The 21,344-nt window shown below is 47.1% G+C and overlaps 1 protein-coding gene across 7 annotated transcripts in view; it reads left to right on the top strand.

Moving 5' to 3' along the window:
- Window positions 1-21,344, top strand: part of PHKA2 (phosphorylase kinase regulatory subunit alpha 2) — a 70,409-nt gene that overhangs the window by 29,656 nt on the left and 19,409 nt on the right. For 6 of the 7 annotated variants that reach the window (XM_042974474.1, XM_042974471.1, XM_042974469.1 and 3 more), the window contains 12 exons: window positions 1,649-1,729; window positions 3,357-3,455; window positions 5,674-5,820; window positions 7,696-7,749; window positions 8,355-8,477; window positions 11,429-11,524; window positions 13,214-13,321; window positions 15,048-15,126; window positions 16,505-16,639; window positions 17,308-17,417; window positions 18,577-18,721; window positions 18,983-19,061. In XM_042974474.1, the coding sequence (XP_042830408.1) occupies window positions 1,649-1,729; window positions 3,357-3,455; window positions 5,674-5,820; window positions 7,696-7,749; window positions 8,355-8,477; window positions 11,429-11,524; window positions 13,214-13,321; window positions 15,048-15,126; window positions 16,505-16,639; window positions 17,308-17,417; window positions 18,577-18,721; window positions 18,983-19,061 (1,256 nt within the window). The remainder of the gene's footprint in view (window positions 1-1,648; window positions 1,730-3,356; window positions 3,456-5,673; window positions 5,821-7,695; window positions 7,750-8,354; window positions 8,478-11,428; window positions 11,525-13,213; window positions 13,322-15,047; window positions 15,127-16,504; window positions 16,640-17,307; window positions 17,418-18,576; window positions 18,722-18,982; window positions 19,062-21,344) is intronic. The other variant, XM_042974475.1, reaches the window with a different exon arrangement.

Genomic DNA, 21,344 nt, shown 5'->3' with positions numbered 1-21,344 from the left:
GTAAATATTTTCAACTTTTCGGCCCCTACGGTCCCTGTTGCTTCTACTCAAGCGTGCCATTGTCGTAGGAAGGCAGCCCTAGACAACACGTGAGCATGTGAGCATGGCTGTGTCCCAGACAGACCTTGTTTACAAAAATACATGGCAAACTAGGCTTGGTCCAAGGGCTACCCCGGGTCTAAAGAGGCGATTCTCAACGAGGGGCAATCTTCCCCTCCCGGGGGACGTTGGGCAACATCTGGTAACAGTTTTGCTTGTCACACTGTGGAGGGAGCTACTGGCCCCTAGTGAGCGGAGGCGAGGGATTCTGCTGAACATCCCACCTCGCACGGGCAGCACCCAAACACGGCAGGGTCCGGCTCCAAATGGCGGCAGTGCCCAGGTCTAAAGAAACCAGGAAAGTCCTTGTGGGAAGGGTGGGACTTGAGGTAGACCTTGGAGGGTGAGTAGGGTTTAGGTGAGCAGAACGGTGCGGGAAGAGCATGTGCAGTCATGGGTGGGAATGAGCTCTGAATGTGGGAGCGGTCCTTGGGGAGAGGGGGCTCAGGGGGAAGGAGGAGACAGCCTGAGAGCAGAGTATTGGAGACAAGCGGAAAACCGGAAAACCGAGTCTGCTTGTGGGCGTGCAAGGGGCGGGGGCCAGATAACAGAGGTGTGTGGCCAGCCAGAGAGAGACATTTGACCGGGAGCCCCTGGGGAATAAATGGTTTGTCATTTTAGAGTCCTCCACAGGGGGGTGAGCTGATCAAAGCAGTTGCTGAGGATGAGTCACTTGGCTCTGGGGTTGGAGTGAGAATGGCGTGGAATGCGCAAAGGCCCAGATATGAGGACTACGGAGGAAGGAGTCCTGGGGCTGAGCTACAAGGTGTGCCAGCAGGACCTAGGCGAAAGCCGCTCTGGTGTGCACATTTTGGAAATGTTCGTCTTTGCAGATCAAACAATAAACGCTGCAATTCTGGCACTGGTCCTGTTCTCGTTGGGTTGTCATTTTTCAGTAGCGCGTGTAGCGTTATTTCCGAACCGTATCCAGCGCTTGCCTCACCTAAGTGAAAATACGAATTATTATTATAAAAGGTATGCGTGGATCACAGCCTCAGTGTGGATGGCATGTTCTGACCCAGTTCTTATTAATCTGGTTTAAAAGATAGGGCAAGTTCAGTATTCTGTGCCTCACTTGATTTTGGCTTTTGTTCCTTGCTTAGCACTTTTTCCCAAGAGGTAACGCTAGAAATTGGTATTAAATTATTTTAAGTGGTTTGGTTGGCTTCAACCAGCTATAATGCATCTGTTAAAGTTTCTTTATTCTATCTGACAATTTAAGTTAGCTAAATAGAGGGGCAGCATTTCATTTGAAGAGAAATAAAACATGTTGTTCTCTACAAATCAGGAATTTCTTACAAATTGATAACTTTTAGGAATAAGAAAATTGAGAGTGTTTTTGCATGCATTTTTGTTCCACTTGAGTTAAATTCTACACAGAGGTCAAATGAAGTGAAATTAAGGACAAGCACAGCCATGAATCCTGTCACCTTTGAGAATGGATATTCGTGTGCCATTGTGCCTGTGGTAACATAAAGGAATTATGTTTCCCTAGCACTTCTCATATACCTCTTTTTCCTGCTCTGATGACTACCTTTTTCTTCCTCAGGATTATGGAATGTGGGAGCGCGGAGATAAGACTAATCAGGGCATTCCGGAATTGAACGCAAGCTCTGTAGGAATGGCCAAGGTGATGGTCTTGACCTGTTTGTTCTTCCTGCTGTGCATTTTTACTGCTTTGATTTGGTTCTCATCTTTAGGGGGATGGATTTAATCTAATGAGCATATTTTTCAAGTCAGCCACAAGAATGAAATTCAAGTGGCACAGGTACCCCGGACAGCTGAGATTATAGGTAAAGAATGTAGGATTCCTACACTGACGTGTGCCTGTGCCCGAAAATAAGTGTCCTGCTTCCTCATTATTATCACCCACAGGTCTAAGCTCTTGTTGTTGTCCAAGCATCTGGATGTATGATGTCCAGTCTCCTTTTCTGGGTCATAAAGAGAGCTGAAGAATATGACTGCTTTGTAGGGCAGGGCTCAAAAGTTCCAAAGCCTGTGGGCTCAGGTCTGGCAAGTAACATAAACAAATGAAGCTGGCCAGATAGAAAAGTATTGAGGGGTATTGGAGGCACTGGAAACTTTCTCTAAAAGTATTCCAGTTCAAAATCATTTTTATTTATTTTTTAATTTTTTTTAAATGTCTTTATTTTTGAGACAGAGAGAGACAGAGCATGAGCAGGGGAGGGGCAGAGAGAAGGGGAGACACAGAATCTGAAGCAGGCTCCAGGCACTGAGCTGTCGGCCCAGAGCCCGACACGGGGCTCGAACTCATGGAGTGTGAGATCATGACCTGAGCCAAAATCGGACGCTTAACCGACCGAGCTGCCCAGGCGCCCCTCAAAATCATTTTTAAAACTACTTCAGGCCTTGGGGTGCCTGGGCGGCTCGGTCGGTTGGGTGTCCGACTTCGGCTCAGGTCATGATCTCACTGCTCATGAGTTCGAGCCCCGCATCGGGCTCTGTGCCGACAGCTCAGAGCCTGGAGCCTGCTTCAGATTCTGTGTCTCCCTCTCTCTCTGCCCTCTCCCACTCCTGTCTCTGTCTCTCAAAAATAAATAAAACATTAAAAAATAATAAAATGAAACTTCATCAGGCCAAACAGAACACACCTGTGGGGCAGATTCAGTCTGCCAGTCACCGGTTTATATCTCTTGCCCTAGACATTTAATGTGCCTCCCTCTTGCTCAAGACTGAAGTATATTTTTGGATAGAATAAAGACTCCAGAGCTAGAATTTTCAAAACAATAAATATGTTCTGTTACAATCAACTGACAGAAAGCTTAATACTAAAAGAATTAACTTCCTTAAGTGGCAGATTGCTAATGTTAAAATTAACACAAATAGGTGAAAAAAAAGCTGTCTGAATTTAGTGCCCCCCCCCCCCCCCCCCCCCCCCGCCACACAATGTTATAAACTCATTGATATCTCACACTTTAGTCTACGGCCATACCACCCTGAACGCGCCCGATCTCGTCTGATATCTCACACTTTGGGAGAAATACTAACTTCATTTGGGGGAACGTTAGTCTGCTTTTTTTCTTGTTTCTACAAAGAGTGGCAACATCCAGGAAAGTTGTGATTTCACTGAAAATAAGGACAGGACCTGTCTCCAGGACACTTTAGCTGAATTTTACTGATATGTTTCCTCACCTTGGGGAAGGCATTTATGCTAGATTGCTTAATGGTACAGGAGTAGTGGCTGTGAAAGTGTCCGTTTACTAGAAAGAAAATCTGATTCACACCTGTGCTTGTAGGCAGCCCTTGAGGCAATTGACGAACTGGACCTCTTTGGAGCCCATGGAGGACGCAAGTCAGTGATCCACGTGCTGCCTGATGATGTCGAACACTGCCAGGTAACAGCTCCAAGCCTCTCACAGTCCAGACAGGAGGGAAGGAGGCTGATGGAATGGAAGACTGGGCTCCACGTCACATTCCTCACCTTTCTTTCTTTCTCGCTTTTGTTTTGTTTTGTTTTTTGAAGATTTTAAGTAATCTGCTTCCAACATGGGGCTCGAACGTAGTAGTCCCAAGATCAAGAGTCGTAGGCTCTACCGACTGAGCCAGCCGGGCAGCCCGCATTCCTCACATTTCTCGCTTGGTGGTACTTGGCTTCCTTGAGCTTCAGTCCCCTCATCCATAAAACGGGCGTGCTGGCACCTTCCTCTCCCGTCACACAAGGCGGTTGTAAGGATCAGAGTAAATGAACTTAGTTTGTCAGAGCACTCGATGAGCTAAAAAGTACTGGGTAAACACAAGACACGATGATCACGAGGTGTATCTGCGGAGTCAGCAATCACAGCAACCTTCTTTTGCTGGAGGCAACATCTTTTTCGGTTTTTGAGCATACAGGTGGTTTTCTCTCAAGTTTATTTCGTGGTGCCACCAAAATGGATGACTAGCAAGCATTAGTTCACTTGGGGAGGGCTGGGGAGGGGCGGGACGGATAGTGGAGGAGAGGTGAGATGGGAGAAATGGCAAAATTAGTAGAAACTGCATGAAATACAGGTCAGAGAAAGGAGCGATTCGTTGCAGATTAGGGGACTCCATCGAGCAGGCAGTAGGTCACCGATTGCTGGTCAGGCAGCAAACTCTTACTTAGTGAGGGCCCCCTCTGGGCCAGGTACCGCGCCAGGGTCGTGGAAGTATCAGCTTGTACGCAGAGAGCTTCTGGGGGGAGGGCCGTGTTTGCAGGCAGAGAGCCTAGGAGTGAGCGACTAGTTACTGAACTGGGCTTGGAGGTCAGTTTGCTTTAGAAACTGAAGCTTTATTCTCATAAGAGACTCTTAAATATGGAAAACAAACAGGGGTCACTGCGGGGGTTGTGGGATGGGGGATGGGCTAAACGGGTAAGGGGCATTAAGGAATCTACCCCTGAGATCATCGTGGCACTATATGCTAACTAACTTGGATGTAAATTTAAAAAATAAATAAATAAAAATTAGAAACAATAAAAATAAGAAAACGAAGCTTTATTCTGAAGCTGAAGTTTCCGCCGTGTTTACCTACCTTCCGGCTCACTCCGTTTCCCCCCATTAAATAGTCCTGAATGGGGAATCTGTTTATTTCTTGAGCTACGGTTTAACAGAACAAGCTGATGATACATCTTAATAATGCATAGTCCCTAGGGGAAACTGTGTGAGCTTTATAGCCAGCTGGGCCTCGGTTAGAATCCTTGTTCTGTCCCATGAATCTCTGTGTCTGAGTCTCAGAGCCCTCGTGTGCCCTGGGCACAGTATCCAAATTCCTTCTTTATAAAATAGAAAAAAAAATTTTTTAACGACCAAATGGGATTTACTCCAGGAATGCAAAATTGGTTTAACATTTGAAAATCAGTCAGTGTAGTGCACCATGTGTATATGAGAGTTAGTAAGCTTATGTTTGCAGGGAACTAGCCCCATGTCTGTACATGTTAGATCCCAGTGTCAGCTACCTTCCCTTCGCAAACTTTCCTTATCATTTCACCTTCCTTTCGTTTATAGTGCCTAACCCAACCACCTTATAATCGAGGCCACGTTATAGTGCCACTAAGTAACCCTAGTTCTAGGACTAAAGTAATTCTGTTATTTACCATTTTGCCTGAGTGTTTGTGTGGTCTCTCGGATTGGACTCCCTCTTCAAGTGGGTTCTGGATCACCCAGTCCACCCAGTCACATTCCACAGAAGCCGGACATTTCTGTGTGCTAGCCCCATATGTGTGTTCTTCTGTGTCTCCGTCTTCACAGCCAGCACACCCTGGCCTGCTGACGCATTAGCCCTTAGTTCCTCTCCTGTGTGTCCTAAAAGACACAGCACAGTCTACAGAAGGCACCGAGGGAGGGAGACCAGCAGTTCTCAGCATGCGCTCCAGGCAGTACCGTGCTCTCCCCGAGCCCCTTCTCTCCCGCAAGGAACAGGAGTCGTTGGCTGGGTAGGCGAGGTCCCCCAGCGAGGGCCGTGTTGGTAGGAAAAAGCTCCACTCAGAATTGGCACACTTATTCAGGTGTTCCTTGGGGCTAAGGTCATGGTCTCTAGATACCGTACGTAACTATCAGCGCCTCCCAGGTTAAAGCCACCTGTTTGTTTCTCGTTCAGTCTATTCTGTTCTCCATGCTGCCAAGAGCATCAACGTCTAAGGAGATTGACGCTGGACTTCTTTCCATTATCTCTTTCCCGGCCTTTGCAGTGGAAGATATGAACCTTGTGAATGTGACCAAAAATGAAATTATTTCCAAGCTCCAGGTAAGCGTTGATCGGGCTGGTGCCCCCCTACCCTGTGTTATGTGCCCCTTTCATGTGATCACATGGAGCCGCTCGCCTGGGCCTCAGTTCTCCGTGAGGTCAGAGGCTTGGTTTATCTGAGTGGACTCAGAGCATCCAGAGCCGAGTCTACAGGTGAGAAAACAAAGGCTCAGAGCATTCAAGTGTCTTAGTTCTTTTCCTGATAGCAGAGCTTGAGCTCAAGCGCCCAAGCCGGCGCCTTTGAACCCCGATTCGTATCCCTCCTGTACTTCTAAAGCAGAGCTGCTTAACCCGTGAGAGATCACAGACTTCTTTGAGAACGTCTCGAAAGCTATAAAGTCCCTGCCAGAAAAAAACGCACACGTCCCAGTATCCTCCAACTTCATGCACAATTTCTGAGGACTTGGCAATCCCCAAGTTACACTGAGGCTAAAAGAATCCCTGCCTTATCAAAAAGAATGAAATCTTGCCATTTGCAACTACGTGGATGGAACCAGAGGGTATTATGCTAGGCGAAATTAGAGACAAATATCATCTGACTCCACTCATATGAGGACTTTAAGAGACAAAACAGATGAACGTAAGGGAAGGGAAGCAAAACTAATATAAAAACAGGGAGGGGGGACAAAACATAAGAGATGTTTCTCCATAAATATGGAGAACAAACGGGGTTACTGGAGGGGGTGTGGGAGGGGGGATGGGCTAAACGGGTAAGGGGCATTAAGGAATCTACCCCTGAAATCATTGTGGCGCTATATGCTAACTAACTTGGATGTAAGTTAAAAAAAAATTTAAAAAAAAATCCCTGCCTTGAGGTGAAATGCACGAACTATAATACAGTACACCAAGCTGAGAATGTTATTAAATAGTCCAGGCAACTGGATTTATCAGTAAAATGATGAAAAATGTAAGTTTCCTTAAAAAAAATTTACATTTCCTAAGCCAAAATCTTCATATTGATGATCCTGCTTAGATTCCATAGAAATGATTTTAGCCCTTGGATTCAAAGGGGTTAAAGGGTCCCCAGTCATACCCCCAAAGAAGCTGTCTCACGGTTTAGTGGAGTAAAAGCAAGCTGTTTCAGCTCGTCCAGGTAGGCAGGGAGTTAATGCAGGGAATGAAGTGTTTAAAGGGGAGCGGGTTCTGGGCTGGGCCTCCCCAGGACTCCCAGAACACCGCAGAGCTGGCCACACAGAGCGTGCTTGCCTCCGCAGCCAGCGCTAAAGCAGCCCCAACTGGGAGCGGGCACCCAGCACTGCCATCCAGGGATTAGGGAGGCACGTTAACAGCGCGGTGCCACCGCCCTTCTTTCTTAACACCCAGAAAGCCAAAGACGAATAGAATATCGGAGCCTGCAGCAGGAAAACCAGCAGCAACAGCCCTGAGTCCTAGGAAGCCCCACCCACCCCACCCTACCCCTGCCCCCACCTCGCCGCCCTACTTCTTTGCATCCAGAGCCTAACTGTGAGGAGTCTGAAATGTCCTTTCTGCTATCCAGTCTTTCAAGTAGAAGTAGTCCAGTCCGAGTGTCTCCCTTAGTGGCTTTTGCAAGCAGTGAGCGTCCCTTTGCATCTTTGCGTGATACAGCCAATCAGACTGAAAGGCTGGTCACTCTGAACTCTCAGTAATTACTCTCCCAGCCCTGATACTCTGACGGAAAGTGTTGGCATTCCCTCGTTGGCACTAATCAAACCTGGATTTACTTTGCTTATTACTTAAAAATAACTTTTTGTGTTGAGAACAAAAAGCACTTGGTACACATTTCGTTCATTACTAAGAGATTGATGGGAATGGGGGTGAAGGGCTGACGCGAATCAAAATAAAAAGGCAAAGAAATTCTTCTGTTTCATCGAATGCACTTTTTTTTCTTCTTAGGGGCGTTATGGATGCTGTCGCTTCCTTCGAGACGGTTATAAAACCCCAAGAGAGGTTGTACTTAAATATTGTTTCTTATAGTTCCTTAAGTGCTTCATATTTAAGTCACCACTGTGGTGTTCTTCTTTCCTTGATTATAAAATTACATGTTGGAAAATTGGAAAGGGAAGTCTTAATTTTGGAGACAGCGAGGCTGAAGTTAGGCAATAGAAGAATAAGATCATCAGGAGGACAGCAGGCTGGTGGTTTAAAAGCAGCCTGTAGACAAGGACAAACAGTTCTGTGGCTCACATGATGTTTTAAAGAGCAACTGTGGCCTCCCTCTTGAGTTTTTTCTGCCATCGTGACTGATAGAGTGATTTCAGTAAAACAGATAGTCTGCCAAGCATCGTGATCGGCCAATTGCTATTTATTTGTTAGGGATATAGGAAGCTTAATATAAACTACTAAGGAGTCTTGTGTACATTTCTGATTTACTTTTCCGAAATTTTTCCACGGAAAACTGCCAAAAATAGCTTCTCCCCATTAAAGCAGACTCCTAATCGTTATCAGCCGCAAAGCTGGGTTGAATCAGAAAGTGAGGGAAACCCAGTGAGGTACGATGGTGTTATATATGTGATCTGACATCACCTTTTAGATGGTCTCCTGTTTGATTCCAGGACCCAAACCGATTGCATTATGACCCTGCTGAACTCAAGCTCTTTGAAAACATTGAATGTGAATGGCCTGTGTTCTGGACATATTTCATAATAGATGGGGTCTTCAACGGTGACACCGTTCAGGTGAGAAAGTGCTGGGTGTTGTGTTGATAATCGGCATTTTCATTCCATGGGTGTGCCGATTAGTATTAGAACATAAGGTTATGCAAGAATTGAGGGCGCTTTAAGTTATCTGTTGCCGCTTACCGAGCTGTCCCAAAACATAGTGAATTAAAGCCACGACTGCTTTGTTTATTTGCTCACGATTGCCCCGTTTGGGCAGGGCTCGGCAGGGACGGGTTGTCTCTGCTTCACTTGGCGACAGCTGGTTCGCTGGGGCTGGAGGATGGCCTTCCAAGATGGCCTCACTCACCTGGCCTGCAGCTTGATGCTGGCTGTTGGCTGGGACCTCGGCTGGGCTTGTGGGCCCAGGCCTTGCTTCTCACAGAAGTGTAGTCTCTGAGCAGTTAGGCTTTTTCCATGGTGGTCCTCTTCCCCCAGAATGCAAGAGCAAAAGCTCCCACGCCTTCTTCAGGCTTAGGCCTGGAACTGGCCGGGTCACTGTTGTTGCATTCTCTTGTTTAAAGGGTCGTGCCACATTCAAGGGGAGGGGACTACACACAGGCACGAGTAACGGGAAGCGGGGCTCATCGGGGACCACTTTGGCCCACACACGTTTAGTTCTGTTGTCTTCTTCTCACCTGCCTAGGCTTCTGCTGCCTTCAGCTCTAGTCCAAGAGTACCCTCAGCTAACATGTAATGTAACAGCTTTCTAACTGGTGGCCCAACCTCCAGCCTCACTCCCTGCTGGTTCTCTATACCATTGCCAGGGGCATCTTATTAAAAAGCAAATTAGATTGTGTCGCTGCTTTGCTTAAGAGCTTCCAAAGGCTCCGGTTTGCCTTGGTATAAGGTCGTCACATGTTTTGTGGGGTCTCATAAGATCTGGCCCCTTGTATTCAACACTGTAACCTGATTTCTTACGGCTCACTTACTTTCTTGAGTTCTGGGATGCCCTGAAACCCTTTCCATCTTTTGGACAGTCCGTGCTGTCTCCCCTCTTCTTAAATACCCAGGTCCTGGTTTTCTCCCCCAGCTGCCCCTCTCTCCTTCACTTGATTCACTGTAAATGTCTGTTTTTTCAGAAAGCCTTCTCTGATCCTAAAAGTTGGATTAAAAAAAAAAAGCCTTTTATATGTCCCACAGTACTTACCACACTATGGCACCTATAGCTGTATTTAATCTCCCACTTACCTGTCAGAGCACCCTGGTGGAGGCGGTCTTTGACCACTTCACTAATCTTTCCCTGTGCCTGGTGTGTATAGTAAGTGCCGAATAAAGATCTGTTAATGCGGCATCCATTGGTTCAAGACAGACTTCTTCAGCATTTGCTGCTGTGCATACTTTGGTACGCATTAGAACAGACCCATCCTCGTGAACCGTATGTGAATGACTGACAGACAAATGCTTCACCGCTGTCTTAACCTGTTCAGAGCACATGTACTGGCGTGGGATCAGAAATCAAAGATTTATTTTGGTTTTGAAAGCCGCCTCTGCTCAGAAATTCTGAGAGGGGTTTCAGAAGTGGGTGTAGGGGCCACGGGCAGGCCACCCCAAGATGGGCCACTTTGGCATGAACATTGAGTTAAAAGTAATCAAAACCCAGTAGATTCCAGAAAAGCTCTTAAGCTCCCCCTCAACTGCCTGCCTATACCAGAAAGAGAGCTTCTGACACGATTCCTCTTTACCTCAGAAACTTAAGTGCAGAGCAGGGCAACCTTTGTTTTCCCAACATCTCCTCTCATCTTCCTGCAAATGGTCTTCCTTCCCTTTGTATCCTCGGACCCCTACCCCTCTCCTGAGCTCAGGATGTCAGATAAACCTCGTGTTGCCTCACTGTCTTCAGAATCTCCTGTGTGGATTCCCCATATGTATGTAACTAAATTTGATTTTCTCCTCTTAATCTGTCTCATGTCAGTTTGAGTCTCAGTCCAGCTAGAAGGACCTTGAAGGGCAGAGGGAATTCTTCCTTCCCAACATGGCAGTAAGCTTGAAATGTTAATGTTCCCCTATCGTTGATACTTACTGTTATGCTTGGGGATTATCTTGGGTCTTATGTTTTCGGTCTTTTTATCCCAGAACTGAAAGGTCTCAAAAGAATTGATTTGGAATTTCAATTGTGATGAAGTTTGACAGTTATTACAAACAAAAGGTTGAGAAGACAAAAAAGAATGTGCTTTAGGACCTTATTTTCTAGGCCTCATAGAATTTACTACTGTTAGCCCTATTCTGTCTCTTCCACTTGATGCCCAACGATCTTTAAAAAATGACACACCCCTGCTCAGACTTTGTTGTCCACAAATTTCAAAAGTAAAGAAAATGAGATCTGAAAGGCATTTGATTAGGTTTTCCAAAGATGAAATGTGTTAAATAGCTGGGTGGCTGGGTTAAGGATTGTTTTTCCCCTTTTGTCTATTTCCTTTTCATACATAGGTTTTTTATCGCTGCCTTTTTAATTTAATGGAAATGTTTACATCAACAGGTTTTGTTATATTGAGCAGTGCATCCTAAGAATCGGGTCCATGAATCATAGTACATACACTTCCTTTTCCTCACATCGGGTTCAATTTTGCAAGTATTTGTTGAGCAATAAATGTTTGAATGAGGGCTTTTTAAGTGGAAAACCGGTAGGTCGAAATAGGGATACCCTGCTTAAGATCTGGCCTCCACTCCAAGAAGTTTATACAGGCTAGCTGGTGAGACAAAATTTACATATGTGAGACGTTAAGGGTGAAATATTGAAGTCATGAGTTCAGACAATACAGAAAAGCCCGACGCGTTTAGCTCCTTCTAATCTTTGCTGTTGGCAAGAGTCCTAGTTCCTCCTGCCCTCCTGAAGTGGAAGGTATTCATGCATTTCTTGGCCCTGTGTCCTACTAGTAATCTGTTGCCAAGAGAGGTATTTTTGTATGTCGTACTCCTGTTACAGTGTTAGTGACCCCTCTTTCATGCTGGGGCATGGGGCCATTTTTCAGGTCCAAGAGTACCGAGAGGCCCTGGAGGGAATATTAATCAGAGGCAAGAACGGGATCCACCTGGTGCCAGAACTGTATGCCATCCCACCTAACAAGGTAACCGAGAGCTGCTTATCTAAAATGAAGTGAGTTCGTGCTTGGCCTTTTGGTATTTTTCATCCCCCTTTCAGACCTAACACCTTTTCTCCAGAAGTGGTCTCTTTGGCACCAAGCTAGGTACGGGGCACAAAGGGGTTACAGTGCCAGCTCTGTCTCGACGAGGGTTACAGGCTAGTGGGGGGTGAAGGAGCTGGTCTGGGGAATGGAGGCAGACATAGAGCGGCGTTGCAAAGGCCTAGTGCGTTAGAGGACCTGCAGGCACTGGGGTGGAGAGGGGCCGAGAGACAGCGACACCTCCACAGGGAGGCAGGAGCTGGCCCAAGGGTGGGGGGAGGCAGAGCCAAGCTGTCTTTTGATCCAGACACTTTGCCTTCTGTTCTTTGCATCAAGTATTTCTCATTCCAGATCTTTGCAATCTTTCTTAACACTACTTACATTTCAAATAGCCTTAACGTACAATCTGACTGTGAAAGTAATCCTGTACACTGTAAAACATCCAGGATTCTGTAGAAAGGAGAAAATACTTCTCCGTCCTCTTACTACCCAAAGATAACCAAACTTGCTACCAACGATAACTCTGACATCTTGCAGAATCTCCTTCCACACTGTCGTGCTAGCAGCTCATTTTGGTTACTGACACGGTTAATTCTGTGTAGTTTACGAGTTTAAGGTTTTCTTAATGTTTACTACGGCAGCAAATTTTAACAATTTATTAATAACATCACTGATTAATCCACAGAGTATGACTCCCCCCGTGGTGTGACTTTCCCTTTTGGAGAAGGAGAAGTGTTTCCTATTTTCTTCGATTGCTGTGTTTTCTGCAGGAAAAAAGCGGTCACTAATATTAACCCCAACCAGCGTTGTAATGGCTAAAAACCCGAAGGTCAGGGGTACCTGGCTGGCTTAGTCGGTAGAACATGTGACTCTTGATCTTGGGGTTGTGAGTTCCAGCCCCATGATGGGGTAGAGTTGACTTGAAAAAAAAAAATAATAAATCCGAAGGTCAGCATGGAGTTTACATCAGAGAAAATTGCAGACTGACTTTTACAATGTATATGCAGCACTGTCCATCTGAAAAAAGAACTGTAGCTTATTTTGATGAGTCAGAAGCTCCCAGTGGATCCAGCTTATTGAGTCCCTGGTGGAAAATTAGTGATCTAATAGTACAGTACTATTTTTCCTCAATAAATAGTGCCACCTTCTGGTAACCGTCTTGCATAGGCACACAGTTTGTGAGCTCCTGGGGATAACAAGACAGGAGGAACCTGACTTAGCATCCTGCGATGCATTGCCTTGGCTATAGGGCAGTGCTTTAGATCATCGTACCCATCATATAGACGAGCGCGAGCATGAGCTGCGAGACTTCTTGCTGCCCAGAGCGGTGCTCACAGAAGGCAGTCCAGGCTCCGTGTGCCTGCCTCTGCCTTCTGCCATCAGTGTGCTTGTGCGAGGGGCGCTGGCCTGGAGCCAGGCCTGGATTTCAGTTCCATTTCGGCTGTGTTTAGCCACGTGGCCCCCACGCAAAGGCCTTAGCTCCTCGGCCTCCCTGCCCCAGCGCTCGCACAGGACTGGCTTCAGGGATCGAACGAGTGGTGTTTTGTAAATCCTCAGCGCGCTTCCCGATGTACAGTGACGTGGGCCTCCTTATCCTCTGACATTCTGACTTTGGGTTTTTCTCTTTGCCAGGTAGATGAAGAGTATAAGAACCCCCACACGGTGGACAGAGTTCCTCTGGGGAAGCTGCCCCATCTGTGGGGTCAGTCCTTGTACATCCTCAGCTCGCTGTTGGCAGAGGTAGGGGACTTGGGGACCTCACAGACTGGAAGCCATCTGATTTGAGGTACAGGGGACCCTAGAAGAGCGTAGGAGCTCTGCCCCACGTGGCTGTGAATGACTTTGGCAACTCAGAGTTGTAAAGGCAGCTGGACTGGGTCGGCTCTGAGGCCTGCTGCCTGGGCTTGTGTGCCCATATTTACTAAATCAAGCCACTTCAGAATTCGCTGCGTGCCAGGCACCAACCCCCCTCACATTCCTGGCCTGTGGCTGGAACCTGGTTGAGTCGATGGTCAGCAGGAGACTAGAAGCTTCCCAGTCAGGATCCGCACATGTGTGAAAGATACAGGTTTGGAGAAGTTGGCTTCCGGCTCCCCTGGCACAGTCCTGGGCACAGGAAATGGCGTGGCTGCACAATCTGTCTATGTCAAGGGGCAGGGAGGGGCTCATTTTCCTGTGGTGCGTTTTGTGTCAGGTGTTCCCTCAGCCCCCAACACCCTTATTTAGAAGGTCTGCTGCCTCTGACTCCTTTCTTCTTGTTAAATGTTCTCTCGTCCCCAGGCTTAAGTTTTTAAAATGCAAATGCTTTTTTGTCCACTAAAAATGAATCCCCCTCCCCAACGGGGGTGATGGTGTAGATAGTGTGTGGGTGAGGTTATCAGATGGGTTCATCTGTCCTCGGGGGCTCCTGCCCAGCTGACTACTCTGGGCCCCCGGGGAGGGGTGTGGAGGAAAGAGTCCCGGGGGAAGAGCTAGGAGCTCCAGCCTGTGAGGCTGGCCCAGTCCTGTGTGTTCTGTCAGACTCTAGAAGTTGGAGGTGGGGAGCTTGAGTAGTGGCTCCAATACCACTGGGGTTCCTAGTGTGCAAAATATCAGAAGTAAAGATCTCACAGTAGCAGCGGCCCTTAGGAGCTGCCGGTGCTGAGGTGGGGCGGCTGTTTCATGGGTGTGACTGCCTCCTCCATTTCATGGTCAGACACATTTCATGTGTCTTGTCTGTCTCTTACTAGCTCTCTGGCCTCAGGAGCCTCGGTTTCCTCATCTGTAAAGTGAAGAGGTTGGGCTTGATCATTTTCTGCATTACTTTCCAGCTCTGATGTCTGTGTCAGTGAGATGGGGGAACAAACAGCTGTTTCTTCCTCTTCCATGTAAAGGCCTTCATTTAGGCCCAGCACTGGGTCGGATTCTTCCTCAGAACTCCTGGAACACCTTGATCCCCTTGCTGAGGGCTCCAGTCCTTTGCAGAAGATGTGAGGAGATCCATATGCAAACAGCGCTCTTTGCAAGCAGGGATGGGAGCTTTGTGTTTCAGGATAGTCACCCCGGGGCCAAGTCCCTTCTCTGCCACTTACCTTAAGTGCTTCGTAAGGTTTCCCCACTTATAAAATGATAATCGTAGTGCCTCCCTGTTTGGAGGCCTGAGTGTGGCCAGGCATGTGGAGGGGCTCAGCACGGGACCCGGCGAGGAGTAAGGACTCGGGAAGTATTAGTCACTATTGCTCTTTTCGCTCACACGAGACGCTGGCGTGTCTGACTAGCTTAGAGAGCTGGGTGCTGGAAACACAATACGTGTATCAGTGGCTATCCAAAAGGTGTACTGTGTTTCAGAGAAGATAAGCAATTGATTTAAACAACGTAAAGGAATAAAATACTGAATATTTTGAGCCCCAAAATATTTCATTCTCAAAGTTGGGTTTAAGGTGAAATTTAATTGTATTTTATAGTGTTAATTCTCCTCTTGTCCTAGGGATTCCTTGCCACTGGGGAAATTGATCCCTTAAATAGAAGATTTTCCACTTCCGTCAAACCTGATGTCGTAGTGCAAGGTTTGTGAGCGTGTTTACTGTTCATATTCAACCGTCTAAAACCAATGCTCTTTTTAATGCAAAAGATTCCCTAGTTTCCCATCCCACTTTGTAAAAAGTATGTGTGCTCTAGCGTTTATCACTTACTTCCTGGACATACCTTCTATAACTCACTAGTTCCCAAAGGCAACAGTATTCTTCCAACCACAAAGTTACTTTCTACAAAGCCATTGTTTTCTTGAATCTAAATCTTGATCGCAGTTGGGGCACAAGTGATTCACCGCGCGTCATTTGTCATTACTGAAATTCTTTAAAAAGTAGAACATGACCCTGGTGAAAATTCAGAACCCGAGTGAAGGTTTACTCGTTGCTTCCTTTGAGGTGTGACTTCTCTGCAGAGCTGCAGGCCCATGTTTTTCACCTGCCTCCCCTCCTGTCCAGCCAGCAACTCTTTCAGAGAGGAGGAAGGCCAGCCTGGGCCGCCGCAGTGCTGTCCCTGCCGAGCCATGTGATTTCACCACCCCGTGCCTCGGGGTCATCGTAACTGGTGCCCCCTCACAGGGTGGTCCCGAGATGCACCGCAGTTGTCACCAGGAAAACCCTCGGTGCGGGTCCTGGCTCACCGGTCCCCCTCCCTCCTGGGGAGGACTCGTGAGGAGCTTGCGGGCCTCTTACGTAGCCGAGCAACTTACGTGGCAGCTGATATCAACGCACGTGGTGTACAGGCCTTATTTCCTCTAAATTACACCCTACGTTTCTTAAGGACAAGGCCCGTACTGTTCTTGTAGCTTCTGTGTTGATTGGCACACGGTCAGTCAACAGGTTCAAAGCAATTATTGAACAAATGAAGGGCAGCCCTCTCTGCGGCCATGGACCCATTTCCCCACCCCTGCCTGTGATGCGGCAAGAGGCCCTGCGTCGCTCCCGTGCTCCGGGACCTCAGACACACACCCAGCTGTCACAACATTGCGATCAGATAGAAATCGTGACGGTTGTGATTCTCATCCATGTCTTAACACGTGAGGCTCAGAGGTCAGCTCACGCAGGCACCCAGAGCTGACAGCTGGAGGCACCAACTCCACTCTCACGTCCAGGTGGACTGATTCACCTGACTCCACAGTCTTCGCTTGACCACGACACACGCTGCTACGCCAGCCCGTAAATCCACCGGGCTGCTTTTCCAGCTGCAGGCCGGGACCAGCTGATGGGTCTTCAGCGGCGACTTTTTTTTTTTTTAATATAAGAGAACAGAACAGAATAGCAAATATCAGAAGGTCTGGGCTGGAGGAAGCAGAAGTACAGTTTCAGAAACTTATTCAATATATCCGATACAATATATTCTCCATGTGAGGAGACAGAAGGCCCCAGTCTAATGCAGATTCTACCCTCTTGTTCACAGTCACCGTTCTGGCGGAAAACAACCACATTAAGGACTTGTTGAGGAAACATGGGGTAAACGTCCAGAGTATTGCTGACATTCATCCAATCCGAGTCCAGCCAGGCCGGATTCTTAGTCACATATATGCCAAGCTTGGTAGGTTTGGGGAAATAGCAGGGTGGTTTTGGTGAGGGGGCATCTTGGTTCTGGGTTTCGGGTGTGGGGGAGACCGCTAGGTGTGAATTGTGAAGAATTGGGCAAGCCACCAAAGCGTGTGGCTCGACCTCTTCAAAGTGGAGAAGGGTGGCAGACCAGCACATTCTCACTCAATTCAGTAGATGTCACCAGAGCTTGGCTGTGCCCTTCGCCAGATCTGTTGTAAAATAGGGCACCACCTCTGAAAATTTGAATTGGATCAGTCTTGTGTCTTAATAGGTTTCTGATTTTTATCTGTATCCTTAGAAAATGCTCATTCACCCATTAAAATGGGAGGGGGGTTCTCTTTATCTAAAATCTAACTTTGTTTAGTATTATGGCTCAATACTAAATAAATTAGAAGTAAACATTTCATAAAGTTCCGTCAATAGTTTAACTCCATATAGGTGTTGAATCAGGTGCCGTTTGTATACATGCATGAGAAGAAGGTGGCAGGATTTGTTTATAATTCATCCTTGCCCCATTTTAAAGAAGGGTTGGATGGTATTAGAAACACCAAACCCCAAAGTGGGTTAGCATGAAAATAAGCCCAGTCTTAGCCAAAGTCGCTTGGATTAGATGTTGCTATATCGGTCCTAACTCTCATTTCTCTTTTATTTTTCAAATAGGACGGAATAAGAATATGAAATTGAGTGGGAGGCCATATCGGCACATTGGCGTCCTTGGAACATCTAAGCTATATGTGATTAGGAACCAGATCTTTACTTTTACACCCCAGGTGAGGAGAGCAGACCAGCAGCAAAGCAGCACTCATCCTTTGATTAGGTTCCCTTTTCTTCCTGGTGAGCTACTCAGAATGAGGCAGAAGGTGCATGCGTATGTTCAAATAGAAATTCATACTGTGACACCCAGTACCTAGTACGATTCTTTATTCCCAGTAGGTGCTCAGTGACTGAGTGTGCTGTCACTCTCGGTCAGGAGTAGTGGTGAAATTCACTCCACTTTCCAAATTCACTAGCGCCGTGTCACTTGACTTGCAGCCCTCGTGCCTGTGATTGCTGTAGTCCCTAACCCTTGTTTAGGTTGTCATCAGACCCTCTGTGCAACACACAGCCGGTCTGATTTTCAGGCCCCAACCCACCTGAGGAGATCCTAAATATACTGATTATAGAGCCTTTTTCTCAGAGTCTTTGTTTACAAAGGAAGGTAGTCCGGCAGAACCCAAACCAAATGTTTTTCATCCATTTGGCCTGCTAGAAAAATCAGCTGTGGGCTCACTTTGTCACCGTGGGCACAGCACCCCACCACCTGATCACACTGTCATCCGTGGGGTCACGGGTCAGTAGCCCCAAGTTGTCCTTTTTCACCCTAGCCCATGTTGTTCACTTCAGTCTTGTGAGTTATTTCCCTTTGTAACAAATTTCAGACCAGAGCTGAGTGTGGACTGGTCCAGAGGCTAGAACAGTTTGATTTTCAGCGACACCAGGCCGTAGTGCCTTTAGTTCACATTTACCAGGCCCTCTATCGGGTAAACACAGTCTCCACATCTCACCGGCTCTCAGTGCCCTCACTTCCCTGACTTGGAAATCCTCTCCGAGCCCAGCAGCCTTAGAATGCGTAGGAATTAAGGAGTTATTGATTTCCTTTCAGAGACCGTGGTGTTGGGCTGCGTGCTTAAATCCTCATCCACGGAGCTATAAATGGATCTAGCCACGCACCTTTCCCTTCCAGGCTAATGTAGCTATGGCTCCCGGGCAGGCGACAGATCAATTTTTGTCTGATTGCAGGGAGAGCCCTGTGATGGGGGAGGATTACAGCCAGGATTGAGCTCCTTCTCTGGAAACAAAATGCAAGGATTAGTGCTGCCATGAATGACAGCTGAGGTTGTGTCGAGGGAATGAAGGACAGCTTTTTACTTGGCCTGATCTGACTTGCAGTTTACCGACCAGCATCATTTCTACCTGGCCCTGGACAATGAGATGATTGTGGAGATGCTGAGGATCGAACTGGCCTACCTGTGCACCTGCTGGCGGATGACGGGCAGACCCACGCTCACCTTCCCCATCACCCACACCATGCTCAGTAACTCCATGAACTTGATCTGATTCGTGTCCCCCCTGTTGGTTTGGGCCCTTTTCAAAATGTTTGAAATGAGTTCCACAGACAAAGCTAAGTACTGAAGGGGGTTCTCAGCAGTTTACTTTCTGAGGTCAGGAATCTTCTATGCCATAAGTATTTTAATTAGATAGTGTTGATGAAAACATTTCAGCGCATGCCCGGAAAACCAAAAAGTATTCCCAGCTTAAATAAACTAATTTGTCTTTTTTTTTTTTTCCCCCTTAGCAAATGATGGTTCAGACATTCATTCTGCAGTTCTTTCTACAATTAGAAAACTAGAGGATGGATATTTTGGAGGAGCCAGGTAATTTGTGATTTTTAAACTTATTTTTTATTTCTTTTTTTAGGTATCTGTGACCTTTCTTAAAAAGTCTTCTGCTGCCCTTCTCCGCTTTTCATATGAATCACTGAACATAGAAGCATGGAGTTTAGAGTAAAAAAGAAGTTGAAACTTACCCGTTCACCCACGTGAAACTGGGATCCTCGCTAAAGCTGCTTTTGAGGGTGTTTGTGATGCTTTTACCGGTGCCAGGTGGCTTGAGGCATAGGGAGGTGAAACGTCAGGTCTCTCTAAAGTGGCGTTCTCGGAACGCATGTATGGAATGCTGTGTCTGTCTCTAGTAAAGGGCCCGGAGGAAAACACCCAGTGCCTGGGATCTAACAGGTGCTCAGTGAATACTCCTTGAATTGACTTGAGTGTGTTATGACCTTAAGACTAATTCATAGAACTTTACAGATTCCCTGAGGGGCCCTCAGAGCAGAGCCCTTGAATGGGCCTGCCTAGACCATTGTCCTCTCATCCTCAGTGGAGTGATACCTATTCCAGTTGACGGGCCCACAGTACCACAGATGCTCCCAGGTGGGATGGTTAAGCACCTTGAGGGATAGAGGGGCCTCACCTCCTGGGAAAACCCGTTCCATTTTTGTACCCTCTGACTGTCACAAGGCAGAAGTTTTCTCTATAGCTTCTATGCCCTAATCTCCAAATCCTTTGGAATATGCCAGAAGGGTTCCAGAAGAACCTCACTGTACAGCTAGCCCTGAGTGAGGTGTGACCCTTCCTGGGCTCTGGAGTCTTCTGTTGGTTCCCTGATAGAATGTCAGTCGCCAAGTGTTTGGGCCTTGAAGTCGGCCCTTCTCCCATCTCCCCACACTTGGGACTCTGCTGCCACTGCAGTGGTTTTTAAAACTGTGGTAAAATGCACGTAACCTATAATTTACCATCTTAGCCATTTTAAAGTATATGGTTCAGTAACATTGTGTTCACATTGTCGTGCAACCAATCTCTAGGACTCTCTTCATCTTGCAAAACTCAAACTCTCTACCCGTTAAACACCACCTCCCCATTTCTCCCTGACACCCACCCTTCTATTTTGTGTCTCTAGATATCTCATCTAAGTGGACTCGTCCAGTATGTTTTTCTGTAACTGGCATATTTCACTTAGCCTCACGCCCGTAGTTGAGTCCCTGTGTTTCAGAGTGCTGGGGTTCACACCTCTGCTCACAGAGCATGCTGCGGCTTTGCCGTATACTTGAATGTCCCCACTCCGATCTTCTCCTGGAGTGTCAGTGAGACCGTCCCCAGCATTTTGCAGCACGAACGCCATAACTGCAGTAGGCATGCACTTTGGAACGTTCCACCTCCGGTTTGGAGAAGTTACCGCCTGGTGCACGGCGTTATAGCCAAGAGAAAATACCATACGTTCCTAATTAACTTTTGCAAAATAAACTCTTTAATTGAAATCTAATCATTGTCAAAAAGGATACTGTCTCCAGTTAATTGCTCACTTGCAGTGCCTTCTTTGTTGCTTTGGATGCACTGTCTGACTTAGTCTTCACTTTGCGTCGTGGGCTGTATTCCTGTTTGACAGACCAGGACCTGTAGGCTCAGAGGGCGAGGGGCTCGAGATGAATAGGTGCAGAATCTCTGTATGAACCCAGAAACCAGGCCTCAGCCTCCATGCTGAGCTGGATGAGGGCTCCCACGAATCTGGAGGGCCTCCTGTTTATAGAGCATGGCAAACGATTCGGAGGACTGTGGAAAGAAACGGGAGTGCCTAGGCTCCAACAGGCTACCTTTCCTAAAGGAAATAATTAACACTGAGTCTCATTTTGGCTTTTCCTTTAGGTTTGAGGGTCTTTAAAAACCCTAGATGCCAGAGTTTCCCTCTAGACCCTCCTGGGGTAGCTGGTTATCAGAAGCCTTTTTAAATTCCTGCCATTCTACCTTTGACCTGACTCCTTTCAACTTCCAACGAGAGAAACTTTCCACGCTCCCCCTCACCTCCTCCTGGCCTCAGTCTCAAGGCAAAGGAATCATTAGAACTGGCCCCAAGACCCTGGTGGGAAAAAGATGTTACTTTATTAAAGGAAAGACTTTCCTTTCCTCAGGCCATGTTTCTGGCTGTCGTCCGTTTGCCCATTGAAGCTCCAGCACCCCCGAACTCACTTGCTTCGCATACTTCCTTCCGTGTGTTCCTTAAATGTTTCTCTCGGTCCTTCCAGCTGCTAATCTGATGCTGATCTGATGTCCCAATCTGATGCTGGTAGCTCCCAGGATCCTATTGTCTTCTGCCTCTGGAGCTAA

Source organism: Panthera tigris, chromosome X, assembly GCF_018350195.1.
Source record: "Panthera tigris isolate Pti1 chromosome X, P.tigris_Pti1_mat1.1, whole genome shotgun sequence".
Classification (NCBI taxonomy): Eukaryota; Metazoa; Chordata; class Mammalia; order Carnivora; family Felidae; genus Panthera; species Panthera tigris.
Note: the sequence above shows the minus strand (reverse complement) of the source record. Positions and strands in the feature narration are given on the sequence as shown.